This window comes from Pelophylax lessonae (assembly GCF_965119305.1).
Source record: "Pelophylax lessonae genome assembly, chromosome: 1".
NCBI lineage: Eukaryota > Metazoa > Chordata > Amphibia > Anura > Ranidae > Pelophylax > Pelophylax lessonae.
The window spans coordinates 102,304,708-102,330,509 of record NC_138768.1 but is presented as its reverse complement, the minus strand read 5'-3'; the positions used below and the strand labels follow the sequence as shown (position 1 = coordinate 102,330,509).

The following is a 25,802-nucleotide window of genomic DNA, read 5'->3' as shown; positions in this document are numbered from 1 at the left end:
ATACGAAACAGAACAAAACAGAGAAGTTTTACTCATCAAAAGGAGAGAGAGGTGTTGCGTGTCTTCAGAGTGTAGGATGTTATTTTCTCATCTCTGCTCGATCTATAGATATAGTTGTCTTTTATATTATATGTAAAGACGATGTGAGCAAAAAGTATGTCCCAAGAAGGTAGTAATTCTAAATATAAAAGTAACACCCACTCTTGCATATATGGTTTGAGTCTATAACATGAAAAGTGTGTATAGGGTGCGCTGATATAATGAATTGTACCGCAACCAAAGATCCAAATATTGGTTTGGAATAATTGAAATGTGAAGTAAATAATCTGGTGCACTAAATAATGTAAGTGTCACTCTAAATGATCAAAACACACAGAGTGGCAAAGAAAAACTTAAGGTGCACTCCAATAAATGTAACCATGTAATTGTTAAACAATAAATCATATGTGCTTTATCTTAATAGGTAAACCACTGATAATAATATACAATTATTAAATAAAATGTGCAATAATCCCAAAAAGGATGTGCAAAAGTCCCATATATGGTGCCTCAAATAAAAGTCCGAAACTCCAGATAATGAGAAAACGAATGTAAACAACTCCAGGTGATAAGATGAAATATGATATAATAGGTGCTCCAAACAAAACCACGTGTCAAGTGCTTATATCTTGTGTCCCACCACCTTAGGGATTTACTTCTTACCAGCAGGTAGAAGTTAAGGGCAGAAAAATAGCCACCTCAAGAGTATTGACTCCTTGTGCTGTGAGAGGCAATACACTGTTCCCACACCTCGTGAAGGAGATATGTGAGGCCTCTTACCAGATGGATAAAAACCGAGGCTTGTGTCTGTCCCTTTAAAGGGGCTCCCTCCTCCCGTCCGAATGGGTCAATTCCTGGGTTTAGTGCAGAGGATCCCTTGTAGCCTTTATGCTCCTTCCTGGTCTCCAATTTCCTCACACATAAGGAACAGAAGGATGGCCAATAGTGCATTATCCAAATAACTTTTTTAAAGTAAAAGTAAAGCACTTACATGATCACCACACAAAACTGGCCGTTAGAATATAGAAGTCTGCGGCTGCCTGCAGTGCAGACCGTGGATGTGTTCGTGACAGCGCGGCGCCTCCTCTCTGATGCGTTTCCTCCCTACATGGGCATCCACTGAGATAGGAGGGAGCCCGCGCCGTCACTTCCGCCCTTTTGTATAGTGCAGAGACATCGCTTCCGGTGTCAGCAGCGGAGCCGCCGCATACAAGTCCAGCTCTCACCCCTAAAACTATTAGCTTTCCCATTCTCATTAATCAATTATGGGTGGAAAGCGCCGATCTTCTGCTTAATACCTTGGTTAATAGAACAAGTTGAAATGATAAAATATAAATGGGAACAACTCCCGTATTTCCTGTATGTCTTAAACATGGCTATGGTTCACACTGGAAATGCTCTTCCTCCAGTTCACTAGCACCAAGACAATACTATGATTACTAATAAAACAGAGGTATCGTGATAACATAATAAAATGAAAATAAAAATATTAATCAAAATATCTTTATACATTCGAGGGTATATAGCAATAATTAATAAATCAACATATTGTGATCAGAATCAATTACCTTCACTCATATATTGAACTTAATCAATGTTTACACTGGAGGCACTCCTCCTCCATATTCCACCATATCTCAGCAATTTAATGAATGCTAACAGGTGCGGGTAACATGATTCTATAGAATTTAGTATACTCCTGAATTGTGAGCCTAGTAGATGTGAAATCTATTTCAAAATCACATCCTATATTTTTTAAAATCTATACAAACTAAGTATGTGTAAATATAAAATAAGATAAGAACATAATAAAAACCGTAAATTTGAAGGAAGGTTAAATGTACTAAGGAGATTCTTAACTATTATTGATATGGGCATTGATGTCCCATTCAATATTATGTCACAAGGGTTGGGAACATTTGAGCTCATAAATCCAGAATGTGTCCCTTCTGGATATAGATCTTTTCAAGTTACTTCCTCGCCAGTGTGGGACATACTTTTCTATGGCTATAATCTCCAAATCATTTGGGTCTCTATGATGACATACTGCAAAGTGTTTTGAAAGGCTGTGTCCCACAAAGCCTTTACGGATGTTGGCCAGATGTTCTGCTATCCTTATACTCGCTGTTCGAATAGTTCTGCCAGTATATTGTTGTCCACAGTTGCACGTAAGGAGATAAACGACCCCTTTTGTGTGGCACGAGATAAAGTTCTTAATTTGATACTCTTTCCATGTGACTGTGGATTTAAACTTATTCGTTCTCATAGTCTTAGCTTCCTTGCATATTTTGCAACTTTTACATGGGTAAAAACCTTTCATGTTAGGAAACATATCAGACTTGAGTGGTTTTTTAATAGGGTTACAGGCTATCATATCCTTTAGATTTGGGCTTTTCGATAGATCATCTGAGGTCTTGTTGGAAGTGATAGTCCAAGTATCCTGTCACCCTGTAAGACTCCCCAGTGTTTACGAAAAAGATGATTCATCCATTTGTAGTGACTGGAAAACCGAGTGGTGAAGGCATATTCATACTTTACATTATCCCTATTCAACTTATGGTCTACCCTAGGAACAATCAATTCTCTCTGTTTTAGCTGTCCAATGTTCTGAATATCCTCATCTAAAACTTGAGAATTGTATCCCTTCTCCACGAATCGTCCTTTCAAAACCTGAACTTGCATTTGAAAGTCGGAGTCCTCCGTGCAGTTCCTCCTTATCCTTTTGAACTGTCCTTTAGGAACTGATCTCAGCCTTGAGGGGTGATGGCAACTGTCCATTGATATGAACCCATTTTTATCCATGGACTTAAAGTAGGACTTCGTAGAAAAGCCAATCCCCCTTTTAGATATGACTAGGTCAAGATAGTTAACTGAGGTTTTACTGCACTCGTAGGTAAATCTTATTCCCCAACTATTACAGTTCAGGTTCTTCATAAACTTGTGCAAGGAATTTTCATCTCCTTTCCATATAATTAGGGCATCATAAATGTAACGCCGCCATAATACCAACTCATGGGCCCTGTTGGAAAAGATGTTCCTATCTTACCACAGGGCCATAAACAAGTTGGCATGGCTAGGTGCGAATTTGGCTCCCATAGCCACACCAGTACGTTGTAAATAAAATTTATTTCCATAATAGAAATAATTGTGCTCCATTCCAACGGTCAGGAACCTCGAGAATAAACTTTTTTTTGCTTCAACGGGATATCATAACTATGATCCCGGAAAGTGCTAACCGCTTTGTATCTCATATGGTGAGGAATCACCGTATACAGGGATGCTACGTCAGCGGTAACAAGAAAAATATATCCTTCTACTTCCAACTCCGTTAGTTCCCTTATACATTGTGTTGTATCTTTCAAGAAGATGTGTGTTTTGATCATTTAGAGCAAATGTATTCAAACTATGGCCCTCCAGTTGTTCAGGAACTACAATTCCCATCATGCCTAGTCATGTCTGTGAATGTCAGAGTTTTACAATGCCTCATGGGATGTGTAGTTCTACAACAGCTGGAGGACCGTAGTTTGAGGATCCCTGATTTAGAGTGACACTTATATTATTTAGCGCACCAGATTATTTACTTCACATATGGTAAGACACCTAACCTCACCAACATACTGACATAAGGTTCAAAAATAAATATACATACATAGCAAACTGACTTTTCTGTCCCTGAAAGAGACGTATTGAAGTAACCTTCAAAACTAACATCATTACATTTTGACATTTATATATATTTCATAGAAACTTTTATCATTTAAACTCTAAATCTCTAACAATTTCCCCTTAATGCACTATAATCAAGAAAAAAGTGCATTCATCTTTAACGTTTTTTTAGTGTAAATTATCATCTAAATAAGAAATGTCTCTGACATCTTTTTGATTTTACAATACTAACAAATTGTAACAAATAATACAATAAACGATAATATAAGTAACCATAAAATTGGGTGTGTCAGATAATGTACAAAAGCACTTCTCAAAGCTGGAGATTTTTTCTGTGAAAAAGTTAACTATTTAATTCCTCCAATAGACCTTTAAATCATTATATTGCTTATTAATTTTAGTTCATTTTCCATCCAAATGATGTAATATCATCAAAGATTTTCTTCCTTCAATCTCATAAATTTGTTTAGCTTCTTGTAAAACTCTTACATCCTTAACCATATCATATAACTGTTTTCCTATTTCAATGTGAGGAAGAGGTAAATTATATCTTTGATATGTTAAATTATATTGTTTTGTAATATAAATTATTGGTTGATAAGTAAAATTTCCTCCATCCCAAGAAGTTTCAATAACTGAATGACTTGTACAATATATGCATTATATATACATTATATTATACAGTAATATATATATATATATATATATACATTATATTTGACACCGGACAATCATAAGTATGATAAGTAATCCACTCATTTGTAGACGCATGAAAACATAACTCTCCATTATTCAATTGCCATATTAATGATTTATATATTCTATATATGACCAACAAGAAACTCTTTTCTATATTCTTCTTTTTCCAACATTCCATATTATTCAGTTCAACAGTAACTCCATTTGGACATATTAAATCAGACCCTTCTCTTCCACACAAGCCTGTATATACTTTAACTATACCTTTATCCGTGTGGATATAATTAGCATCTTCTTCACCAGAAGTATATATCTATAAATCATTATGTAAAGTTCCTAAATCTATTTTATTTTAAAATAGGATAAATTTGTTCTTTAACTGGTAGTAATGCTCCAAATGTACAATTTTGTATGTCCTTATTATAACAACCCATCCATCCAACTTTCCACCAAGTTGGGTGTGTTCTAGCAAAATTTGTAAATCCTGACCATCTACCTCCTAGTTCCCAAGGCCAATGTCCATTTAATTAAGTTTGTAACACAATTTTAGCATTTGTATATATTTCTTCCTGTAAGGAAATACAAGCCAATGCCATGTTAGCATCGTTATCTGTCTGTTCAGTTAAGTCAATTCATTCATTTATATGATTCTGAATGAAATTTACAATATGACTATCAAACCTTTAACTATTCACCATAATGTTTCCTTGTATAGCACTTTGTACAAGAGCTGCTTTTGATAAGTTTGCTCCTACTGCGGCTTGTGAAGACAGTCTTGAAGATAATGTCTGTATATCAATTGTATTCAAAATTCCTGCTGTGCTACCTACTCCTCCTAACAAAGTGTCATGCCAAGCTCTTCTTCCTCTAGTGTGTTTATTAACAGTATAAGCTGTAAACCATCGCCAAAAATTATACTGTAGTTGTTTAACATATGGAAAACAATCTGAAACCTGATTATTTATTCTCCACAATGACATAATCAAATGCCATGTGAACAATCCATACTAAGTATTCATAGAAATATAATCTCCTGAAGGAACCATCTTTATTGGATTTTTTTTAACACAAAAGGATTTTCTTGTTTACATGTCTCGCTTCCATTATTTACTTCTATCCAATTATTAATCATACATTTTATTTTTATAAGTCTTGCCAAGTCTAAAGATCAGGGCCATAATTTGAATGAGAAAAGTGTTTGTTAGAAGTGAGAACTAAAAATACGCTTTAGCTGTCCATATCGAATACCTTTTGGATGTAAAGAACACATATTTCCTTTTTACTCCACAATTTCAATTAGGAATTGGCTTAACATTTCCTATTCTAGATGATTTCCAGTGTGTATAATATGTGATCCTGTAAAAGGATTAAAAAACCTTAATGTAACAACCTTTTGGATTGTTCTGTAAACAAATAAGACAAGACTCAGAAGTTTGATGACAAAGGGCTCTAAGATGTGGATTTCAAAACTTTACTTTTATTAGCTCATACAAAGAATCAGGTCCTGGATGTGCAAAAAGGGAATGATTACATTTCAAAAGAGCTCTAGCTATCATTGTTGGAATATAGAGAACCAACTGACCTTCAATATTTTTACAATACATTTTATCTCCACTATCAGTCTGCACTGATTCTAACTGAGACAACATGTCAGAGTACCCCTCTTTATCCTGTGACCAAATTAAATCTTGCAAAGGTGTAGCCTTATCGGATTCTTGTTCTTTGACTACTACACTCCTCCACATCAGGATATCTATCTATGCCTGTCAAAGCAGCTTCAACCTAGACATTTCCAATGACATGTTCATCAGTAGACAACTTTTGATGTGCTTTAACTTTGCAAAAAGACCACTGATTTGGTTTGGTCTTTCCTATATGTTCTATTTCTGAAAGAACCTGAGCATGTTGAAGTGGTTTATTTTGAGAATCAACCATGCCTCTCATGGATCATATAGAAAGATACAATTTGAGTGAATGAACTACATATGCAGTGTCACTAAAAATATTCAGTGCTCTGTCTTCTGACTGTAAAATACACAAGGCAGCCTCAAGTTCAGCTCTTTGTGCAGACATATATCCAGGAAGTATATTGAAACAAAAGTTGCTGATCGGGAATCCAAACAGCAAATCCCATCTCATACGCTCCATTGTGCCAATAACTGGCTCCAACTATATAGGCACAAGGAATTTCCTCCTGGTAATGTCCACTGAAAGGTGAAGGAGTGACTTTTTCACATTCAATTACAAAATCATGGCTCTGTCCTTCACATTGCATCATTTGAGCCAAGAAATATTTATCTATCACTTCAACTGACAAGCCTTTCTCTGAAAAATCGAATTGCCACTGAGCGAATCTTTGTGAATTAACACCCCCTTGCTTTTCCTTGTAATAACACCTTTAGTGTAATTACAGGTGTTTGCAAAACAAGTGCTGCAAAAGCCACAATGTGTCTGACCTGTAGCACTATCCAATGTACTCCTAGCACATTTTTCATACAAGATGAGTAACCTATCTCAACTGATGTCAATAACCGAGAATACAATGTGATAGGATGTAATTCAGTATCCAAGCCTGGATACAGTTTTGGCCATTTTTGTAATAGTACTGATGAAATTGTCTCATCACCCACATAGACTTGAATGTAAAATGGTTGAGAGGGATCTACATTGGTAAAAAAACACTGAATTTATAAAGGCTTTCTTTAGGTTTTCAAATGATTGCAGGGGTTCTCCTGTTTTTAAAAAGGACTGTCCTGTGTTTTCAGTAAACCCTAATAATTCATTAAGAGATTTTGCTCTTTCTGCAAAGTTCTCTATGAAATCGAGAAATGTTGACAAGGCCAAAAAACCTTCTTAGAGCAGTCACAGTAGTAGGCATTAGGCAATGGTACCTCTTGAATAGCTTTTATTCTTCCTTCCATAGGTTTTCTTCCAGTGCCAGATATTGTAACCCCCAAGAACTTCACTTCGGATTGTATGATTTGAACTTTGTTTAAATCCATTTTTAATCCCACTTCCTCTAATGCTCTACAAACCATTTATCGCCAGTCTTGGTACGCCGCCGGCCTTGTGCAGCTTGGTCACCAACGTAGACTACCTCTCAGGGGGGATCTGTTGTCCCAAGGGTCAATCCTTCATCCTGTTTTACATTCGCTGGTTTGGGATAGAGGTTTGCCTGGGCCGGTGACTTTGACACTGCTGAAAGCTAGGAAGTCTACCTCTAGGAAGATCTACTATCGTACCTGGAAATCGTACATTTCATGGTGTGAGTCACACTCACTATTTGTGCTCACGGAAGGGCCAAGAAAGGGACTTCTGCGACCCTTTCAAGATGGATCAGACAGAAGGTGACCCAGGCCTATTCGATCAAGGGTCAGGTTCCTCCTTTCCCTGTAACGGCACACTGTACTCGTGATGCAGGTTTGCAAGGCGGCCACCTGGTTGTCGGTGCACACTTTCACAAATTTCTATGAAGTGAATGTGTTGGTATCTGCGGATGCTTCCTTTGGCCGCAAGGTTTTTCAGGCTGCTGTTTAGAGGGTCTGTTCCCTCTTTGGGGGAGTATTGTTTAGGTGGGCTCCAGTTGTTTTTTTTTTTTTTTTTTAGTTCTTTTTACCTGGTTGTCTGAGGTTTAGCCTTTGGAATCTTTTGTTTTTCCCACCCCTCATGTTTTGGGATGTCCCAATTGTCAAGAATCCTAAGGAGCTGTGTCCGTCAATAAAGGAAAGAGAAAATGGCATTTTTGACTTACTGTAAAATCCATTTTACTGTGTTCATTGACGGACACAGTACCCGCCCCTCTATGGAGTTGTAATACTTCTGACACTTCTATATCAGGTATACCTCCTGGGACTACCCATAGGCGTAGTCAAGTTCTTTTTCTGCCTAGTGTCCTACTCCTTTAAGGGGGCAGTATAACCCAATGGTCAAGAATCCTAAGGAGCTGTGTCTGTCAATGCAGAGAAATGGATTTTACTGTAAGTCAAAAATCCAATTTTTAGGTATACTGTGTGAATGGTAGCACATAAACATATAGTGGGATTTTATCAAATTTAACTGCAAAAGTGGACAGGTCTTTTTATGAAATATTTGTTGCATAATTGTCAGAAACATTGATGCAAGCTGAACTAAATTTCTCTGTATGTTTTAGAACAGACTAACTCCCTTATCAGCTCCATTTTGCAGCCAAACCTCAGTTAAATTTCAGAAATGCCTCAATCAGAAAATATACTGCATTTTGGTCACTAGATGGAGCTAATGATACAGGAGTTAATCAATTCAAAAACAAAGGGTGACATTTTGACTAGGTTGCACAAATGTTTCAGACATTCCTGCAACAAATGTTTTAGAGTCGGTTCACACTGGGGCGACACGACTCCTTACTACTTCGGGGGCGACTTGTGCATTACAATGCACCACGACTTCGGAGTGACTTGCGGGGACTTCACATAATGGAAGTCTATGCAAGTTGCTCCGAGGTCGCCCCGAAGTAGTACAGGACCCTTTTTCTAAGTCGGAGCGACTTGTGTCGCTCCTATTAGAACAGTTCCTGTAGCGGTCAATGGACCGCGACTTGTCAGGCTGACAAGTCGCCTGACAAGTTGCGCTAGTGTGAACCGGCTCTTATAAATGGACCCTTTAGAGTGGTTCTAAAGGCAGAAGATTTTTTTTTACCTTAAAGCATTCTCTGCATTAAAGTGGTTGTAAACTTCAGACATGAAATATGAACAAAGCAAATCCCTCTATAGTGTGTACTTGTCTCAATTAAGAGCACTAAAGCTGGTTACACATTATACTACTTTTGTTGTTCAAATTCCTTTAGATTTACCCTTAACTATGTAGTGCAAGGGCCTGCCTGATTGCATACAAATTGAAAGTGTTTAGCTTTGACCTCCTTTTATGGTTTTGGTAAATCTAAAGAAATATGTATAGTGTGTATCAAGCTTCAGTGTCATTTCTGTCTGCTGCCTCCTTCCTCTGCTATCTGCGTGAGTCACTTCTGACAAGTTTTTTTTTTTTTTTTTTTACACCAAGAGAAAAAAGGTGATGGGGAGGGACCTCCAGCAGATTGACAGCCTCAGCTCTGTTTCTGTGTGAAGCGGGTGTGTCTTTTCCCTCCAATCAGCTCTCAGAGCTCTCCTCACTGAGCTTTGCAGTATGTAATTTCAGCTCTCTGTCCCTTTTTTTTTCTCAAGAGAGGCAAACTTTATAAATTCTTCACTTTTAACAGCTGAATTAAGACTTCAGATAAACAGGTACAACTTATGTAGGATGATTTGTTTCTTCTCTGTGTATCACCTAAAGGCAGTCACATCACTGGGTATAGGTAGGGGTTTACAACCACTTTAAGATAAAAACAAAACTTTCTGCATGCAGCTCCCTCAACCCCCCCCCCCCCCCCCCTCCTTACCTGAGCCTGATCTTGGCTCTCTCCCTCCTTATTGTTTAGAAAAAGGTCATAGTAAATTCAGATTATTCAAGATTTTACAGGTGGAGCTGCAGGTAAACTAAATTTAGGAGCTGCTTAAGGGTTGACAAGTTACATCTGATTGGGGTCACAGTCACAAATGGATTTCTACCAAGACTGTAAAGACCCTTTGTTATGATTTGCCTTATTCCTATGGTAAGCTTGGTGACACATTTGTGTTTTGGGGGGGTTTATAAAACAGAAAAAAACATAACATGCATTTTCTTGGCAGATCAGAGATTTCCCACAAACACCCCAAACCTTAAAATTCTTCTTGATTACAGATTGTACTGGCAACAAACATTGCTGAGACGGGTATCACAATCCCTGATGTGGTGTTTGTCATAGATGCTGGAAAAACAAAGGAAAACAGGTGATGTCTAGATTAGATATGGTTTTTGGTGTAATGCGATTTTCTAACAATATTCAAATATACATGATATTCATGTCATCACTGTAATTTTTGCTTTTTTTTTTTGCCCAACAGGTATCATGAGAGCAGTCAGATGAGCTCCTTAGTGGAAACTTTCATAAGCAAAGCCAGTGCACTGCAGCGGCAGGGGAGAGCTGGCCGTGTCAGGGAAGGATTCTGCTTCCGGCTGTATACCAAGGACAAGTAAGTGGCTTGTCCACAACTAACTGGTGATGTAGGAGAATTGCTCTTTGTGCACATTAGTACTCTGTGTCTGTTTTCTTTTTCACCACTGAGGTAACAGATTAAATCTGTGATTAAATGTAGGTTTTACTGAACCCTGTGAGAAAAGTATCAAAGTACAGGCTGAGATCAGAATATGTTGGCAGCAGATCTAGATCTTCAGCAATCAGATCATCTTTTAATTGATGTTTGTTCAGCGTGTCATACAGAAAAAGCACCCTCAGAACCATCAGGAGTCCCTTCATCGGTTCCCAAACATTGCACTTTCTTTATGACATGCTGAACAAGCATCAGTAAAAAGATAGCAGAAGATCTAGCTGTGTTGGCCACATATTTCTATCTGACTGCTGTGGTGCCATCCGCCATTTGTTTCAACACCCTGTATACAAGGGTGAATAGCAGTTTGGTGTGCAATGGAGATATCTTTATGAAAGTACAGGACCATTCATAGTGCATACTAAGCTGAAAGTTTATCTTTTTACACTAATTATAAATATAAATTCCCCCTATATATCACTTGTGGCACCAAATCCAAAACATATATCCAGAAATAAAGGTGGAGTTTTCTCTCATGGAGAAAGCTGCAAAATAAGGGACTTTTTTGAGGTGCATACAGTATATGTTATTTTGAACAAATCAATGAGTTTGCCAGTAAACTCTTTTTAAAGCAGAACTTTACCCATAACCCCTTTATTCTTGCTGAAGGCTGCCTTTTTAGTGAATTCCAGAGCCCCCAAACAGCAGTAAATCATAAAGTGGAAATAAACCCATTGATTTAATGGTTTAAAAAAACAGTTACATTCCTGGAATGCCGGGATTGCTACCTGTCACATTTGCTTGTGTCCTCAACCAAACTGTCAAACCATCAAAAGGTTGGTGTCATAACTGATCACATGTGCAGCACCATGGCAGTTGCAGTTTAAACAGAAGCAGCGTCCTTGGCTGTAAAAGATATAGGAGGGTTTAATTCTGCTTTAACTTCTTCCCGCCCGTGCTATAGCCAAAAGACGGCTACAGCGCAGGCTCTAATTTCCGGGAGGCCGTCTTTAAACGTCCTCCCAGTGACAGGCTCCCCGCGCGCTCCCACGAGCGTGCATTGGGAAAATCTGTGTCGGCCGTGTCCATTGGACTCAGCCAATCACAGATCGTGGTGAATGGCCAATCACAGCAGCCATTTACCACATGATCGGACCGTGCAAGGAGCGATGATCTCAAATGTAAACATATGAGATCATCTCTCATCGCCAGCTCTCCTTCCTCACACAGAGACTGCAGTGTGAGGAAGAGGAGAGCCGATCGGCGGTAAGGGGACACAGAGGAATGTAATCAGGGCACTGATCACCAGTGCCCTGATTACACAAGAGGGGAAAAAAATGCCATAAGTGCCCACAGTGCCCGCCATCAGTGCCCACAATCAGTGCCCATAGTGCTGCCAGTCAGTGCCCATTAGTGCCTGCTCATCTAGGCACTGATGGGCACTGGCTAGCAGCACTGTGGGCACTGATGGTGCTGCCTATCAGTGCCACCCGTCGGTGTCCATCAGTGCCACCCATCATTGTCCATCAGTGCCGCCTCTCAGTGCCCATCAGTGCCGCCCGTCAGTGCACAGCAGTGCCACCTATCAGTGCTCATCAGTGCGGCATATTAGTACCTCCTCATCAGTGCCCATAAGTGCCACCTCATCAGTGCCCATAAGTGCCACCTCATCAGTGCCGCCTCATCAGCGCACATCAGTGAAGGAGAAAAATGAATTTATTTTCCAAATTTACTCACAGAAAATAAGAAAAACTTTTTTTTTTTTTCAAAATATTCTGTCTTTTTTTTTTTTTTGTAAGAAATAAAAAACCCAGAGGTGATTAAATACCACCAAAAGAAAGCTCTATTTGTGTGAAAAAAATGATAAAAATGTCATATGCGTACAGTGTAGCATGACCGCGCAATTGTCATTCAAAGCGTGAGAGCGCTGAAAGCTGAAAATTGGCCTGGGCAGGAAGGGGGTAAAAGTGCCCAGTAGGCAAGTGGTTAAGGCTGTCAGCAGATCTTCCTCTACAAACTCGGCAATGCCTAAAATGGGAGAGCAACTGAGCATGTGCAGAACAAGGTGAAACCGTGTATTACTGGATTTTAAACAGTATAGAAACGTATTTTTGATCCAAAAATATCTTTATTGGTTTTTCAAGAAAGAAAACAATATAAACAAGCACGTACAAGGAACATCATACATGTACAATATTAAGTACAAAGGTAACAGAACAGCGTATGGTATCTAAATGACAACATTAGAAGAGTGAACATATTCAAACAAGTCAACAATGGGCATTAGTCATGTTTTTAACCTGTGTTTGTCTCCCCCCCCCCCCCCCAGACACCCCTTATCGGGAACTACTGTGTCTAGGATTGGGGGGCAATTCATTACACTGTATAAAATACCCATAGGAGTATCCATATTAATTCTGAGGGAGGTGGTGGGTGAGTGGGATGTTGTAGGATTACTGGGAGTGTAGAAATGTATTTTTAATGTCTTACATAGCTATACCTGCAAAATGGGCCAGCCTGAAGTGATCTAGCAGGACTTAAAGTGGAGTTCCACCCTAAAATGACACTTCTGTCCATCTTCTTGGTCCAGGTCACCTTAAAAAGAAATGGATAATCGCATTTTTTTTTTTTATTTTTACTTACCTTGGATTAGAAGAAAATATACTCACCTTACTTCCTCTTCCTCCCCTCGGCGGCCACGGCGAGTCGTCACTTCCTGGGTTGCAATGATTCCTGGGAGCTGAACGTCATGGCTCCCAGGAATCAATGCGCCTGCACCAGCCCCGACGTCAGTTCCGGTGCGCGCGCATCATTCCCTTCTAAACAGCTTCTGGGCATGCCCAGAAGCTGTGGAGGGATGACGCGCACCGGAAGTGACGGCGGGGCCGGTGCAGTGCATCGTGGGATGGAAGAGGACGCAGAAGAGGATCGCGCTGGCTTCAAGCTGCCCACACCTGAGATGGCAGCGCTGGACAATACATTTTCAAGATAAGTATTTCTTCTTGCAGGTAAGTGCAACCCGGGACAGTTCAGAGGCTATCCATTGGGGAATGCACTAGCCCTGACTGTCCCGGGGGTATTTTTATGTCATTTTTTTTTTTTTAGGTGGAACTCCGCTTTCTGACTAAAGTTCCACTTTAAAATCACATCTTCAAATTTAATTAAGAGTGGCATCTAATTCTGTGAACAATAAATACATTTCCATCTCCTTTCTGTATCCTTTTATACTTATTATTTCCCATGATATCCTGTTCCTTTGACCCCCCTGTCACCACGACTGGAAGTGAGGGGAAATTATATATAGTAATAGAAACCTGGCAGAGATTTTATCACTCCAGTCTGAGCAGAAACATTGGCTGGAATTAGGCATTAAGTACTATGTTGGCAGTTTTCGGGTTTTGTGACCGCTGAGTGTGAACAGAGCTACATCTCATTTATAGCACAAAGCACCCTTGAATTTTAAACCTTTTTTGTGTATTTCTCCTGGTTTGATCATCCTAGCTGTTTGGAGGTTTCTTTTCATTGCCTTGTTTTTGTCTCTTATTTGCAGATTTCACAGTTTCATGGAATATTCTGTTCCTGAAATATTGCGAGTGCCATTAGAAGAGCTGTGCTTACACATTATGGTGAGATTTGTCCCATATTTGTACATAATATTATCTTATCTAGTAGATTCAACATGCAGATGCTCACTGTAAATGTATACTATTTGTATCTCTTGTTTTGTACTTATCTGGTCCCGTTCTGCATTTTTCTCTAACAGAAGTGTGATCTTGGTTCCCCGGAGGAGTTCCTTTCTAAAGCATTAGACCCTCCACAGCTCCAAGTCATCAGTAACGCTATGAACCTGCTGCGGAAGATTGGGGCCTGTGAGCTGGCTCAGCCGAATCTCACTCCCCTGGGGCAGCATCTGGCCGCACTGCCTGTTAATGTGAAGATTGGAAAAATGCTCATTTTTGGTGCTATTTTTGGCTGCCTTGATGCTGTGGTAAGAAAGATTGTTTTTGGTCTTTATAAACTGTTGCAGGCGTACAGATTGGCTTATGTAATAATATGTTACTGTTCTTATGCTGTACAAACGACAATGACCTTGCCTTGGCAATAAATTCTACTCAAGGTGGTTTTGATTTTGTGGTGTGTTTGCTCCATGACAGGCAACTCTGGCTGCTACTATGACTGAAAAGTCTCCATTTGTAACACCTATTGGTAGAAAAGACGAGGCAGACCTTGCAAAATCTTCAATGGCACTTGCAAACTCTGATCACCTGACCATCTTCAGTGCCTACATGGGGTAAGACCGGGGGGCCTGTCAAGGTCTCGCACTTTGGCACTACCCAGCACTTCTCCACTTCCCCTTTCCCCACTCTGTTTTTCTTTGTTGTGTGTTCACGTTTGTCCCTTTTTGGTTGTACTGTCACTTGCACGACTTGTATGGCGTAGGTCCTCGGGCCTGCCCTGAAAGTCTTGGGAGGGGGTGGATATGGCCTTCTGGCTTAGTTCGCCCCTCTCTCATGCGGTCTCCCTTCGGGGGAGCCCCACCCAGTACTTGGGGTGGGCTGTTTCGGCAGTCCCCCTGGAGAACGGGGTCTGCCCGGCTTCGGCTGGGTGGACCAAAGTGAGTACCTCAGTCCCTGTCAGGAGCTTCGCGCCCCGGGGGATCAGGGTTAGGGCCCTTCCTCTTCGGAGGAGGGCCATGCGTACGCCTTGTGCACTTTTTGTGTGTCTCACGTTTGCGTGTGTGCACTTTTTTATGCACCGGGTGTAAGTCTTTTGAGTGTGTTTCACACACCACGGGCTTAAAAAAAAAAAAATGGGGTAAGACCTAGGAGGAGGATTTAAAGAACTCTGTGTGTCATTCAAAGATTTTAACCTGTTTGGGAAGGCTTATTTATATGATAAAATTGTAATTCATGTTGTACATATGAATGACTAAATGCAGGATTTGGGATCCTTGAACTGAAGGAAGCCCTGTCAGTCCCAGTTTTAGCTACCTGCCCTTGTACTTAAAGTGGCAATATAAAGTGCTGACACTTTGTAGTGTCCGTGGAAGCCCATCAATTTGAGTACCAGACTGTACACAGGGCCTTCATGTCTACAATTTTAGCTCAAGCCATGTTTCTTAATCCTGGTCTAGTGCATGAATTCCACACGATAACAGGAATGTATGGACAGTCAACAGGAATAGAAAATTAAGAACCACAAATTTAGATGAAGGTAGCCTATTTTCTACCTTTTGCTGGGAAAAAAATACATTCAAATTCAGTAAGTTGTTTCAGGCAGCTGCCTTAGTTTTCATAACGTGGTTCAGCTTTGCAGTTATGTAGAAAATGTAACTGCCATTGTCTGATAAAGGTTAAAGTATACACATTACTGTCATTTATAAAGATCATTTAGATTCAGGTTATGTTTTCTCTGCAGATGGAAGAAGATCGGAGCAGAAGGATATGGCTCAGAGATGAGTTATTGTAGAAAGAACTTCCTGAACAGAAAGGCTCTTCTTACTATAGAGGTACTGAATCAGAATGGCATTTTAAAATAACTCACTGCATGGGCACATTTAAAATCAGGCAGGCAGAGGTAGGAGAGGCTCCACCTCGGGCGTTAGGCTAGGAGGTGCAGCCTTGGGCGGGAGCCTCCCCTGCTTTTGCATTGCATTGTCTTTTACACTGTGCAGAACCAAGCTCCCAAAATTTCAGCTCAGTCCTGCATATTACAGAGCTAGGCTGTCACTGATAGCCACCCGCACTGCCGTCTGTACAGTTCCTCTTTCCTTTCTTGTAAAGAAGAAATCTTGCCAGAAGGTGAAAGTGCTTGTTAAATCCCCTAGGGGACCCAGCACATATTGTACTTGTTTTATTTCAAGTCCTATTATAGTTTAGAAATTTGACCACATATTTTTTGTCTGTCAGTTCTGGTTGTAACTCCACCAGTGGCTGAAGCCCAGATTATGGGCATTCCTATGGGGGGAGTTACAGCCAGCAGTGAAGCTCCCTCTTCATTTTGCTGCTCTGTTGTGTAAATCTTTAGCCCCCTGTGCCCTTTCTGATCTCCTCTGCCATGTTGTTTTTAAATAAACCTTGAGAGTAATAGAAAAGACTGTCCCAGCCGCATGCCACCCAGGGATAGACAGTGAAGTAATAAGATTGTCGGTTGTGTGCTTGTGAATGTTAACAGCTGCAGAGGAACACTGCCATTCACAAATACACAATCTCACTGCAGCATAAGCCACTACATACTTCTAGTCTTTCACAGAAGTGTAGTAGTGTCTGTCGGTTTGTGTTGTTGTGGGCTTGTGGTTTTGTGAAGGACAGCACTCCTGTACAGCTTCTGACATTGACAAGCACACTTACTACACAATTTCCTGTAATCCAAACTAGCAAGCAGCTGTGTGGGATCCTTGTTAATGTTCACCGGCAGATGAGAGCAGCAGGGAAGCACAGGATTCCGCCTGGCAGCCTACGATGAGGAGAAGCAGTGTGGGCTGTTCAGGTTCTAGGTCAATGTTCCCTGGCAGATGAGAGCAGCAGGGAAGCACAGGACTCTGCCTGGCAGCCTACGATGAGGGGAAGCAGTGTGGGCTGTGCAGGTTCTAGGTCAATGTTCCCTGGCAGATGAGAGCAGCAGGGAAGCACAGGACTCTGCCTGGCAGCCTACGATGAGGGGAAGCAGTGTGGGCTGTGCAGGTTCTAGGTCAATGTTCCCTGGCAGATGAGAGCAGCAGGGAAGCACAGGGCTCTGGCTGGCAGCCTACAATGAGGGGAAGCGGTGTGGGCTGTGCAGGTTCTGGGTCAATGTTCCCTGGCAGATGAGAGCAGCAGGAAAGCACAGGACTCTGCCTGGCAGCCTACGATGAGGGGAAGCAGTGTGGGCTGTGCAGGTTCTGGGTCAATGTTCCCTGGCAGATGAGAGCAGCAGGAAAGCACAGGACTCTGCCTGGCAGCCTACGATGAGGGGAAGCAGTGTGGGCTGTGCAGGTTATGGGTCAATGTTCCCTGGCAGATGAGAGCAGCAGGGGAGCACAGGGCTTCATCTGGCAGCCTAGGAGGAGAGGTGGGGGCTGTGTGGGCTCTGTGTGAACTGCTTGTCATGCACCCTCACCTCTACTCTGTCAGTCAGAACTGCCATCTCTTTTGTCCCATGTTATTAGATAGTTGTGGATGGATGCGGCAACACTCCCCAACAACTCCTGCACAGATTTAAGTGGGACCAAGTGTGATGTACAGTGACTCCCTTGGGGGATTAAAAAGTATTTTTAATCTTCTGATGAGACTTTAAAGTTTTGTTTTCCACTTTTACAGTCAAACTTGAGAACTCCACTATATGTTTATGTATTCCCATTCACACACATTTTTTTATATTTTTTTACCTTTTTAGAATTTAGATGATTCTTAGGAGTAAGTGTCATCAGTGTGGATGTGTCCCAATAGAAAGGCTGAGGATAGGCGAAGATTCCTCTAATTAATGTATACTGCAGAAGGCCAGTTTCTAAATTTTTAACCCTTTGTTAGGGAAAACGGTATTCAGATCTATCTTACAACTGATAATGAGATCTGTCAGCAGAGTACAGACAGGGTTAAATTGGCAAACACAACCTAGAGTTGTTAGAAAAAGAGCATCCAAAAGCGTAAGCAGCAATTTTTCTTAAATTTTATGAAAGCTATGCAATTTGAATTAAATCATGTAAAAAAATAAAGTAGGTGTTATCTTAATTTGACTACAAAAGTAGAAATACATTTTAAAGTCCAGAGCCTAAGTAGGGATTGCTAAGACATTTATTGACTTGGTTAGGTATTAATTTAACCTGTTTTATGTATTTTTTTTTTTTAGGATGTGAAGCAGGAATTGATTAGACTGGTGAGAGCAGCGGGGTTTGATTGTTCTGGATCTATAGCTCACAAAAGTGGGCACAGACAAGCTCTCTCTACAGAGGAAGCATCTCTTCTTAAAGCTGTGCTCACCGCTGGACTGTATGATAATGTTGGCAAAATCCTCTTTACAAAGTCAGTGGATTTGTCAGAAAAGCTGGCGTGCATGGTGGAAACGGCACAGGGGAAAGCACAAGTACACCCATCCTCTGTGAACAGAGACCTACAGACCTACGGCTGGCTGCTTTACCAGGAGAAGGTGAGACTTGTGTAATTTGGGCACATGTATAAATTGTCATTTTGCCCTTACTAGTGAGAATTACAAGTCACACACTTTGCCCAGATGCATATTAAAGTCAGACGTTGGTTTGCACCTGCAGGGATGACACTGTGGCAAAGGATGAGAGTTTTCAAGAAAGGGCAAGGCTTTGTGATGTCAAGAGTCTGAAACAATCCAACCCCCCCCCCCCCTCCCCCCCATTAGCTTTATTCTGGCTGCTTTACCAGGAGAAGGTGAGACTTGTGTAATTTGGGCACATGTATAAAATATGTTTAATCCGGAGCTGTCCCCTTCACTGTACCAACAAACATAACACAGCCCACAAGACTGAGCACAGTACTGTGAGTGCAGGGCTTCATGGCATGACTAAGGCACCCTTCATTTACATTATACTCTAACCGAGAGTGGCACTCACGTCAAGGTCACTCCATTTGTCAATGTGGACCACCCAGCCTGCAGAAGAGGTGAAGATGAAGAGGACCCTGCAATGTCACATATTTGAACGAACCACTATGGAAAAGGTATGTATTATAACAAAAAATAAAGGCGGGGGGGTTTGGACTGTTTCAGACATCACAAAGCCTTGCCCTTTCCTTAAAACTCTTACCCTTTGCCACAACATCATCTCTGCAGGTGCAAACCATCGTCTCACTTTAATATGCATCTGGGCAAAGTGTGTGACCTGTAATTCTCACTAGTAAGGGCAAAATGACAATTTTCTTCCTTTATAATGCTCTGGGACCTTTTTAAATATATAGAGTTGGACTTTAACAAGAAACTGTTAATTGGATTTTTTTACATCGGGGTATAACGAGCTGTGAGATTGGTCATTATCCATAATAAAATCAGAAAGCAGCTTTCATTACTGTGCCTTAAATTGCAGGATTCATTACATGGTTTCCTACATATCAATGCTTTGATTTTTATAATGAATATTAGTAGACCTCAGTTTGCCATTTAGATCGTATGATCAGTCAGCTTGTTTTTTTTTTTTTAAGTCTATCATCTGGTTATATGTGAGAGATTCTTGCAGCACTTCCACAGTATATACAGTTATAATACCAATCATACTAACATCACTGTGCCTTCTGCAGGTTAAATACTCCAAGATCTTCCTCAGAGAAACAACACTGGTGTCTCCCTTCCCGATCCTCCTGTTTGGTGGTGATATCGCTGTACAGCATCGGGAACGTCTTCTTACTGTAGATGATTGGATTCATTTCCAGGTACAGACTTGGAGAATGTCAAGGTGTTTTTCACAATCGCTTTTCGTTGACTTTCTGGCCCCTCCCACTTTAATCACCTATTACTGGTATGGCAGCCATTATTGCAAACATAGGAGTTCTTATGTGTGGTGCAGCTCACAAGTAGCCTCAAGAGAGAAGTGCCTGTCGGCTAATTGTGTGATTTGCAGGTTAATCTGCATTCTTCTACTTAGACATGTTCTGTATTCTTTCTTCAGGCTCCTGTAAAGATTGCAGTCATTTTTAAGGAGTTGCGGGGGTTAATTGAATCTGTTTTGAAGAAAAAGCTGCAGAACCCCAAAATGTCTCTTGAAGGTAGGTGATCTTTTCCTAGCTACCACCAACACATTATTTCTATATTCTGTAGGGTCTCTGTTAAAAAAATATAATGTTTAGGTGTTCTAAGTAATTTTCTAGCAAAAAATACTGGTTTTACCTACATGTCAGGAAAAGGCTTAGGGCCCTTTCACACACGGAGTCCTTCAGACCGACTCCATTTTTCTCAGCGGGGGATCGATCCGCCGATCCCCCTGTCAGGTCCCCATGCATCTCTATGGGGGAATCGGATGGGAACGGACCGTCTGTCCGTTCTCATCCGATCCGATCCGCTGGCCGGATGGAAAATAGGGTTTCCATCCGTCCAGATTTGACGGATCGGATGTCAGTGGACATGTCTCCGCTGACATCCAATGCCCCATAGAGATGCATGGGGTGACCGTTCAGATCCGCCAAAAAAACTGACAGGTGGATCTGAACGGTCCGCCTGTGTGAAAGGGGCCTTAGTCTTTAAGTGGTAAACTGACCTCATTTACAGACTGAAATTCATCCCTTTGATCCAAAAGAACCAAATGATACATTATTTATAGTTATCTCTCAGTGCTGAGCAATGCTGGTAAACATTTGCCGGAGGCTCTTTTTTTTTTTTTCCTGTGAGTGCTCAGAGAATGGCTCAGCACTGTATGAATCGTGGAAATGCTGGATTAAGATCATGAGTGGGGGGTTGAATCGAGATCGTGATTTTGGTCTGCCAGGCCACATATCACCTCTGTGATCAATATTCAGACACAAGAGAAAAAATGTAAAACTTGGTGCTCTGAGTTTTAAAATTCTCAGAGCACTCTAACACAGTAACTGGTATGTTCAGGCATCTGTGGGTGCCAGATATCCATTCCTCGAGTAATTTATTGGATTTAAAGTGCCCTTGGATTTAAATAACCAAATCAGAATTTTTCTAGCTTTATTTAAAAGAGTTAATTGTTATACAGGATTTATATAGTGCCAAAAGATTGCAGAGCACTTTACAGCATGAGAACAGACAGTACAGTTACAATTCAATTCAATACAGGAGGAATCTGAGAGCCCTGCTCGTTAGAACTTACAGTCTAAAAGCGAGGGTCAAATGATACAAAAGGTAATAATTGTGGGGTAAGCACTGATGGAAAAAATAAAAGTACAATTTTTAGATGGAGGCGGGATAGGTTTCTCTAAAGAGAAGGGTTTTCATGGATCACCTAAAAGTAAACTGAGTAGAAGATTTTAGAAAGTTTGGGGAAGGGAGTTCCACGGGATGAGAGAGGCTCGGGAAAAGTCCTGGAGACGAGTATGAGAGGAGTTGACGAGGGAGATAGAGAGCAAAAGGTCTTGGTAGGAATGAAGAGAATGATTTGTTTGGTATTTTGAGACTAGGTTAGTGATGTAGCTGGGAGCAGAGTTGTGGATGGCTTTGTAAGTATTTTGGATTTACGTGGTGTGTCTAAAAGGTTCAGTGAATGGTCCGACATCTCAACGGCAACATGGGCCAGGTGCACACGCATGCACATTACTATCCAAAGACACGTCAAGAGGAGCCACCTAGCGAGGAGTACACGTGACCTTCAGGGTAAACCCGCTGCGGGCAGCCAAACGTAGTCAGTATGAGACGTAGGGTCACAGTGCAATGGAGCAACAAGTGAACCTAAATTTCTGCTACAAGTTTGGGAAAATGGTGACGGAAACGCATAAAATGTTGGCACAAGTGTACGGGATAGAAGCCTTGAGCAGAAATTTTGTTTAAGACTGGTTCATATTCTTTCACGAAGGTAGGGAAATGACTGAGGAAGAGCTACCTTCAGGTTGGCCGTTGACAAGCAGAACCCCAGACGTGGTAAGATTTTGACACAGAGGTGGTCAGTAGCAGAATAGAGAAGAGAAGGGTTAAAGTGGCGAAGGATTCTATGGGTAACTGTTAGACATTTGGAGGTGGAAGACAGAAAGAGAGTAAATCTGGTAAGATGGTGATCAGAGAGAAGAAAAGGATTGCTGGAGAGATTGGAGGAGTTAAGCAAAGAAACACCTCACTGATCATGATGTTTTCCTCCCACAAACCAGCAATAAATCTCTAATGCTGGTCCTTTTCTAGTTTGAGAAAGGCTCATGCTAATAGAATAAATTGGACATTCTTAAGGTTAGTGCATAATTTAATATATCTTTTTATAGCTTTATTTGGTTAACACATATACTGTACATTGGAAAGTTTCAGCTTGGGGTATCTTTATATTGTTTTAAAACTGCAAGTCATCATGTATGATGGCAAATATGGATAAGTTTGTGTAAATCTTACACCTGGGACAATGGATCTTATAATGATGATGTGTCTGTAAAGTTTTCTATGTATATATCATAATAAATATTTGCTTTGCTTCTACAGATGACAATATTTTGGGTATCATCAAAGAACTGATTAATACAGAAAAATAAAGGCAGCATTCCAATCCCAAGGATTGTTCTACATGGATATAATAGGCCAGCCAGTGACACAGCCATATAAATACTGTGGTATTTTAGCACTACTGTATATGATCAGTTTCTTTAATCTTTTCAATGTTGCATGCAGCGTTGATGAGAATCTTTTGTTTTATGCATTGAAGAATTGAAGACATTTATTGAATTTAAAATAAAATATTGTGCCATAATCATGTCTACAGTGTGTATGGTAAATTGTACATCTGTTCAAGAGCAGCTCCAGCCCAGGCTACAAGTAAAATCGGTCATTAAAGTGCGTCTACAACCAAACCTTTGTTATGCTGGAGCAAGAAATGGATAAAACCCCCGCCAGGTTTTCTTTGCCGTCTGTGTCTTTTTGGGGAAAATTTCCTCCACTTCCTCTCCCAGGGTCACAACATGACACACAACATAATCACTCCAAATTGATGGTATATTTTATCATAGTGTCATGTTGGCACTTGCCAGTGACAGGATCACTAACAAACCATTTACCCATTTTAATGAAGTCCCCCTGTTTAGGTTTTGATTAGCCCTATATAACTAAAATTAAACTTTAAAGCCCAAATTCAGGTGAATTTTTTTAATGAAATGGTTCCCCAGTTAGTGTATGGGAAAAAAAAACAAAGTAATTAGGACCAAGGTGGATTAGGATTTAGTCTATCATATGTTCACAGTGGTTTAGGAGAGAATAGATTCTACATGCCGCTTTGTTTGTAATCCTTTTTTCTATTTGAACATATATTTAAATATTGTAATGATTTGGGCAGACAGTATAAAGCATTGCATGTGGTGACAAACATCCGACCGGAAGATGTCAAATGACAAAATGCATAGTATGGGGCCGGTAGATGTGGCATTACCATGTGTTGACAGCTTGAAGTTTGCAGCCAAAGTGCACGTCCAGAACTTGGCTTGATTCATACACAAACTGTGTGGTATACTGGTGTCAGTGGCGACACCTAAAAATGTGGGTTTTTTACATACGTTTTAATAAATATGATTTCTCTTTTGTTCATTGTCGGACATAGCTCCTGATATTCTGTAACCATTGGGTATACTGCCCCATACAGGAGTAAGACACTAGGCAGAAAAAAATAGTCTGGCTACGCCTATGGGCAGTCCCAGGGAGTATACTCCCTCTCTCTGCTAAAGGTACCCAGTTTTTTGTTTTTTTTTTTGGCCTAGTCAGTAGATAGATTTTTTTTTCTCCTGGTTTTTTTTGTGAGATCTAGAATCAACTGCCGGACTGGGCAACGGGCTGGATAATCTAGATCCAGTGGTCACCCCAGTCTGGCAAGCAAGCATGCGCAGACCTCAGCACCACGCTAAGTCAGCCGTGACATAGCCCCACCGGACGCGGGCTGGCCTGCAACTTAAACGCCTCGCAAGGTCGCATACGACAGGGTCTCGGCCCGAGTCACAGCGTTCCTCCTGGCTGACAACCCCCCGTTTCCATGGTGAGGGGTTCTTTCTGGAGCGGTGCCTGTCTGGTTCCTGGTATGGTGAGTAGCTATCGCCCCTCTCCCCCTAGGGAGTTTTGGGGTGGACACGGGCCCCTCCATGGGACGGTTGGATCCCCAGGTTCCCCTGCTTCTCTTTAGGCAACCCCCTCGCCTGTTCCCCAATCCTACATCCCTTCTGGGGCTGTGTGGGTGGTCTGGTACACCTGAGGTAAGGGCAGGGCACTATGCTTGTGGTGGGGGGGGGGGTGTACATCGCCAGCGACCGGACAATCGGCTGTGCGGGGGGGGGGGGGTTGTAACTCGTGGGGGCTCCTGCCAGGCACCTCTGTCCTGCCTGTGTCTGTGCAATATGTACACCCTGCAAAGAAGGCCTGGCAAAAAGCGCCCCCTGCCTTCACCTGTACCTGCTTTTTCGGATTCTGAGGTGGATTTGGCCACTGCGGACGAGAGTCAGCCCACTGGGTCTGCGTCAACGCATGCTGAGTGCTCTAGTAGTGAGGATGAGTCCTCCTCCTCCTCTGCAGCTGCGCATGAAAAAGCGCAGGTGGAGGCCCTGATTGTGTCAGTGTGGGAAACTCTAAAGTTGGAGGACTCAGCTGCAGCTGAGTCAGTGAAGCCGATGCAGTTTGGCACCCGCAAATCTTCCAAGGTGACTAAAGTGTTCCCCTTTTCTGCCTATTTTGACAAGATTGTCACTAGTAGGGGGGGTTCCCCGAAACCCATGGCTGGAATACCTAAGCGTTTTGCTAGGAGATACCCTTTTGAGGAGTCTTCTGAAGAAACGAATGGTTCCACCCTCAGTGGATTCTCAGGTTTCCAGGCTAAATAAGGCCACACTTTTGCCCTTGGAGGATTCTGAGGCTCTGGTCCGGTACATCTTCACAATGGCTCGTTCAATTTTGAGATCGGTGTTTGCTATCACCTTGGTATCCCAGACGTTAATGGAATGGGCTAAGATTTTGCGTCAGGATCTGGAGGGGAGTCCACACCCTTTTGAGCTGGCGGACCTGGCGGATCAGTTGATCCAGGGGTTACAGAATATTTGTGATGCAGCCCCTTTGGCTGGCAGGGTTTCGGTGACGGTGGTGATCCTTTGCAGCATGATCTGGTTGAAGTACTGGTCGGCTGACCAGGCTTCTAAAGGTGCTGACTGATCTTTCTTTTGTAGGTGACTGTCTGTTCGGTGCCTCTATGGAAGAGATTATTAAGGGTCTTATGGGAGGCAAGAGTACATTGCTTCCGCAGGCTGCTAAGGGCAAGGAACCTCCCTGTAAGCGGGGTCCCTTCTTTTCAGCTCACAAGTGGCTCTTTGATTCGTCTGGATCGCAGGAAAAGGGCTCAAGATCCACCCATAACTTTGCGGAAGGCTCCAAAAGACCCTGGAATGGTAAGTCCAAAGCAGGCACTTCTGGTTCCGCAGACAAGCCTTCCACGGCCTAAAGGGGCACCCTCACCCGCATCTGGGGTGGGGGGGAGGACGTCTTTGCTTCTTTCCAGATCCATGGACCTTGCTCATTCAGGACAAATGGGTCCACAAACTGATTTGGTTCAGTTATAAGATCGAGTTTCAGACCTTGCCTCTGGCAAGGTTATTTCCTTCCAACTTACACCTGTCTCCAGAGCGG

At 41.6% G+C, this 25,802-nt stretch overlaps 1 protein-coding gene across 1 annotated transcript in view; it reads left to right on the top strand.

Annotated features, from left to right (window-relative positions):
- Window positions 1–22,902, top strand: part of DHX29 (DExH-box helicase 29) — a 63,861-nt gene extending 40,959 nt beyond the window's left edge. Inside the window, exons 19-28 of the mRNA XM_082255195.1 lie at window positions 10,156–10,244; window positions 10,359–10,487; window positions 14,113–14,188; window positions 14,326–14,550; window positions 14,717–14,853; window positions 15,981–16,071; window positions 18,390–18,686; window positions 19,802–19,933; window positions 20,170–20,266; window positions 22,638–22,902. Coding sequence (XP_082111321.1) covers window positions 10,156–10,244; window positions 10,359–10,487; window positions 14,113–14,188; window positions 14,326–14,550; window positions 14,717–14,853; window positions 15,981–16,071; window positions 18,390–18,686; window positions 19,802–19,933; window positions 20,170–20,266; window positions 22,638–22,687 — 1,323 coding nt within the window. The 3' untranslated portion in view covers window positions 22,688–22,902. The remainder of the gene's footprint in view (window positions 1–10,155; window positions 10,245–10,358; window positions 10,488–14,112; window positions 14,189–14,325; window positions 14,551–14,716; window positions 14,854–15,980; window positions 16,072–18,389; window positions 18,687–19,801; window positions 19,934–20,169; window positions 20,267–22,637) is intronic.
- Window positions 22,903–25,802: the final 2,900 nt, after the last annotated feature.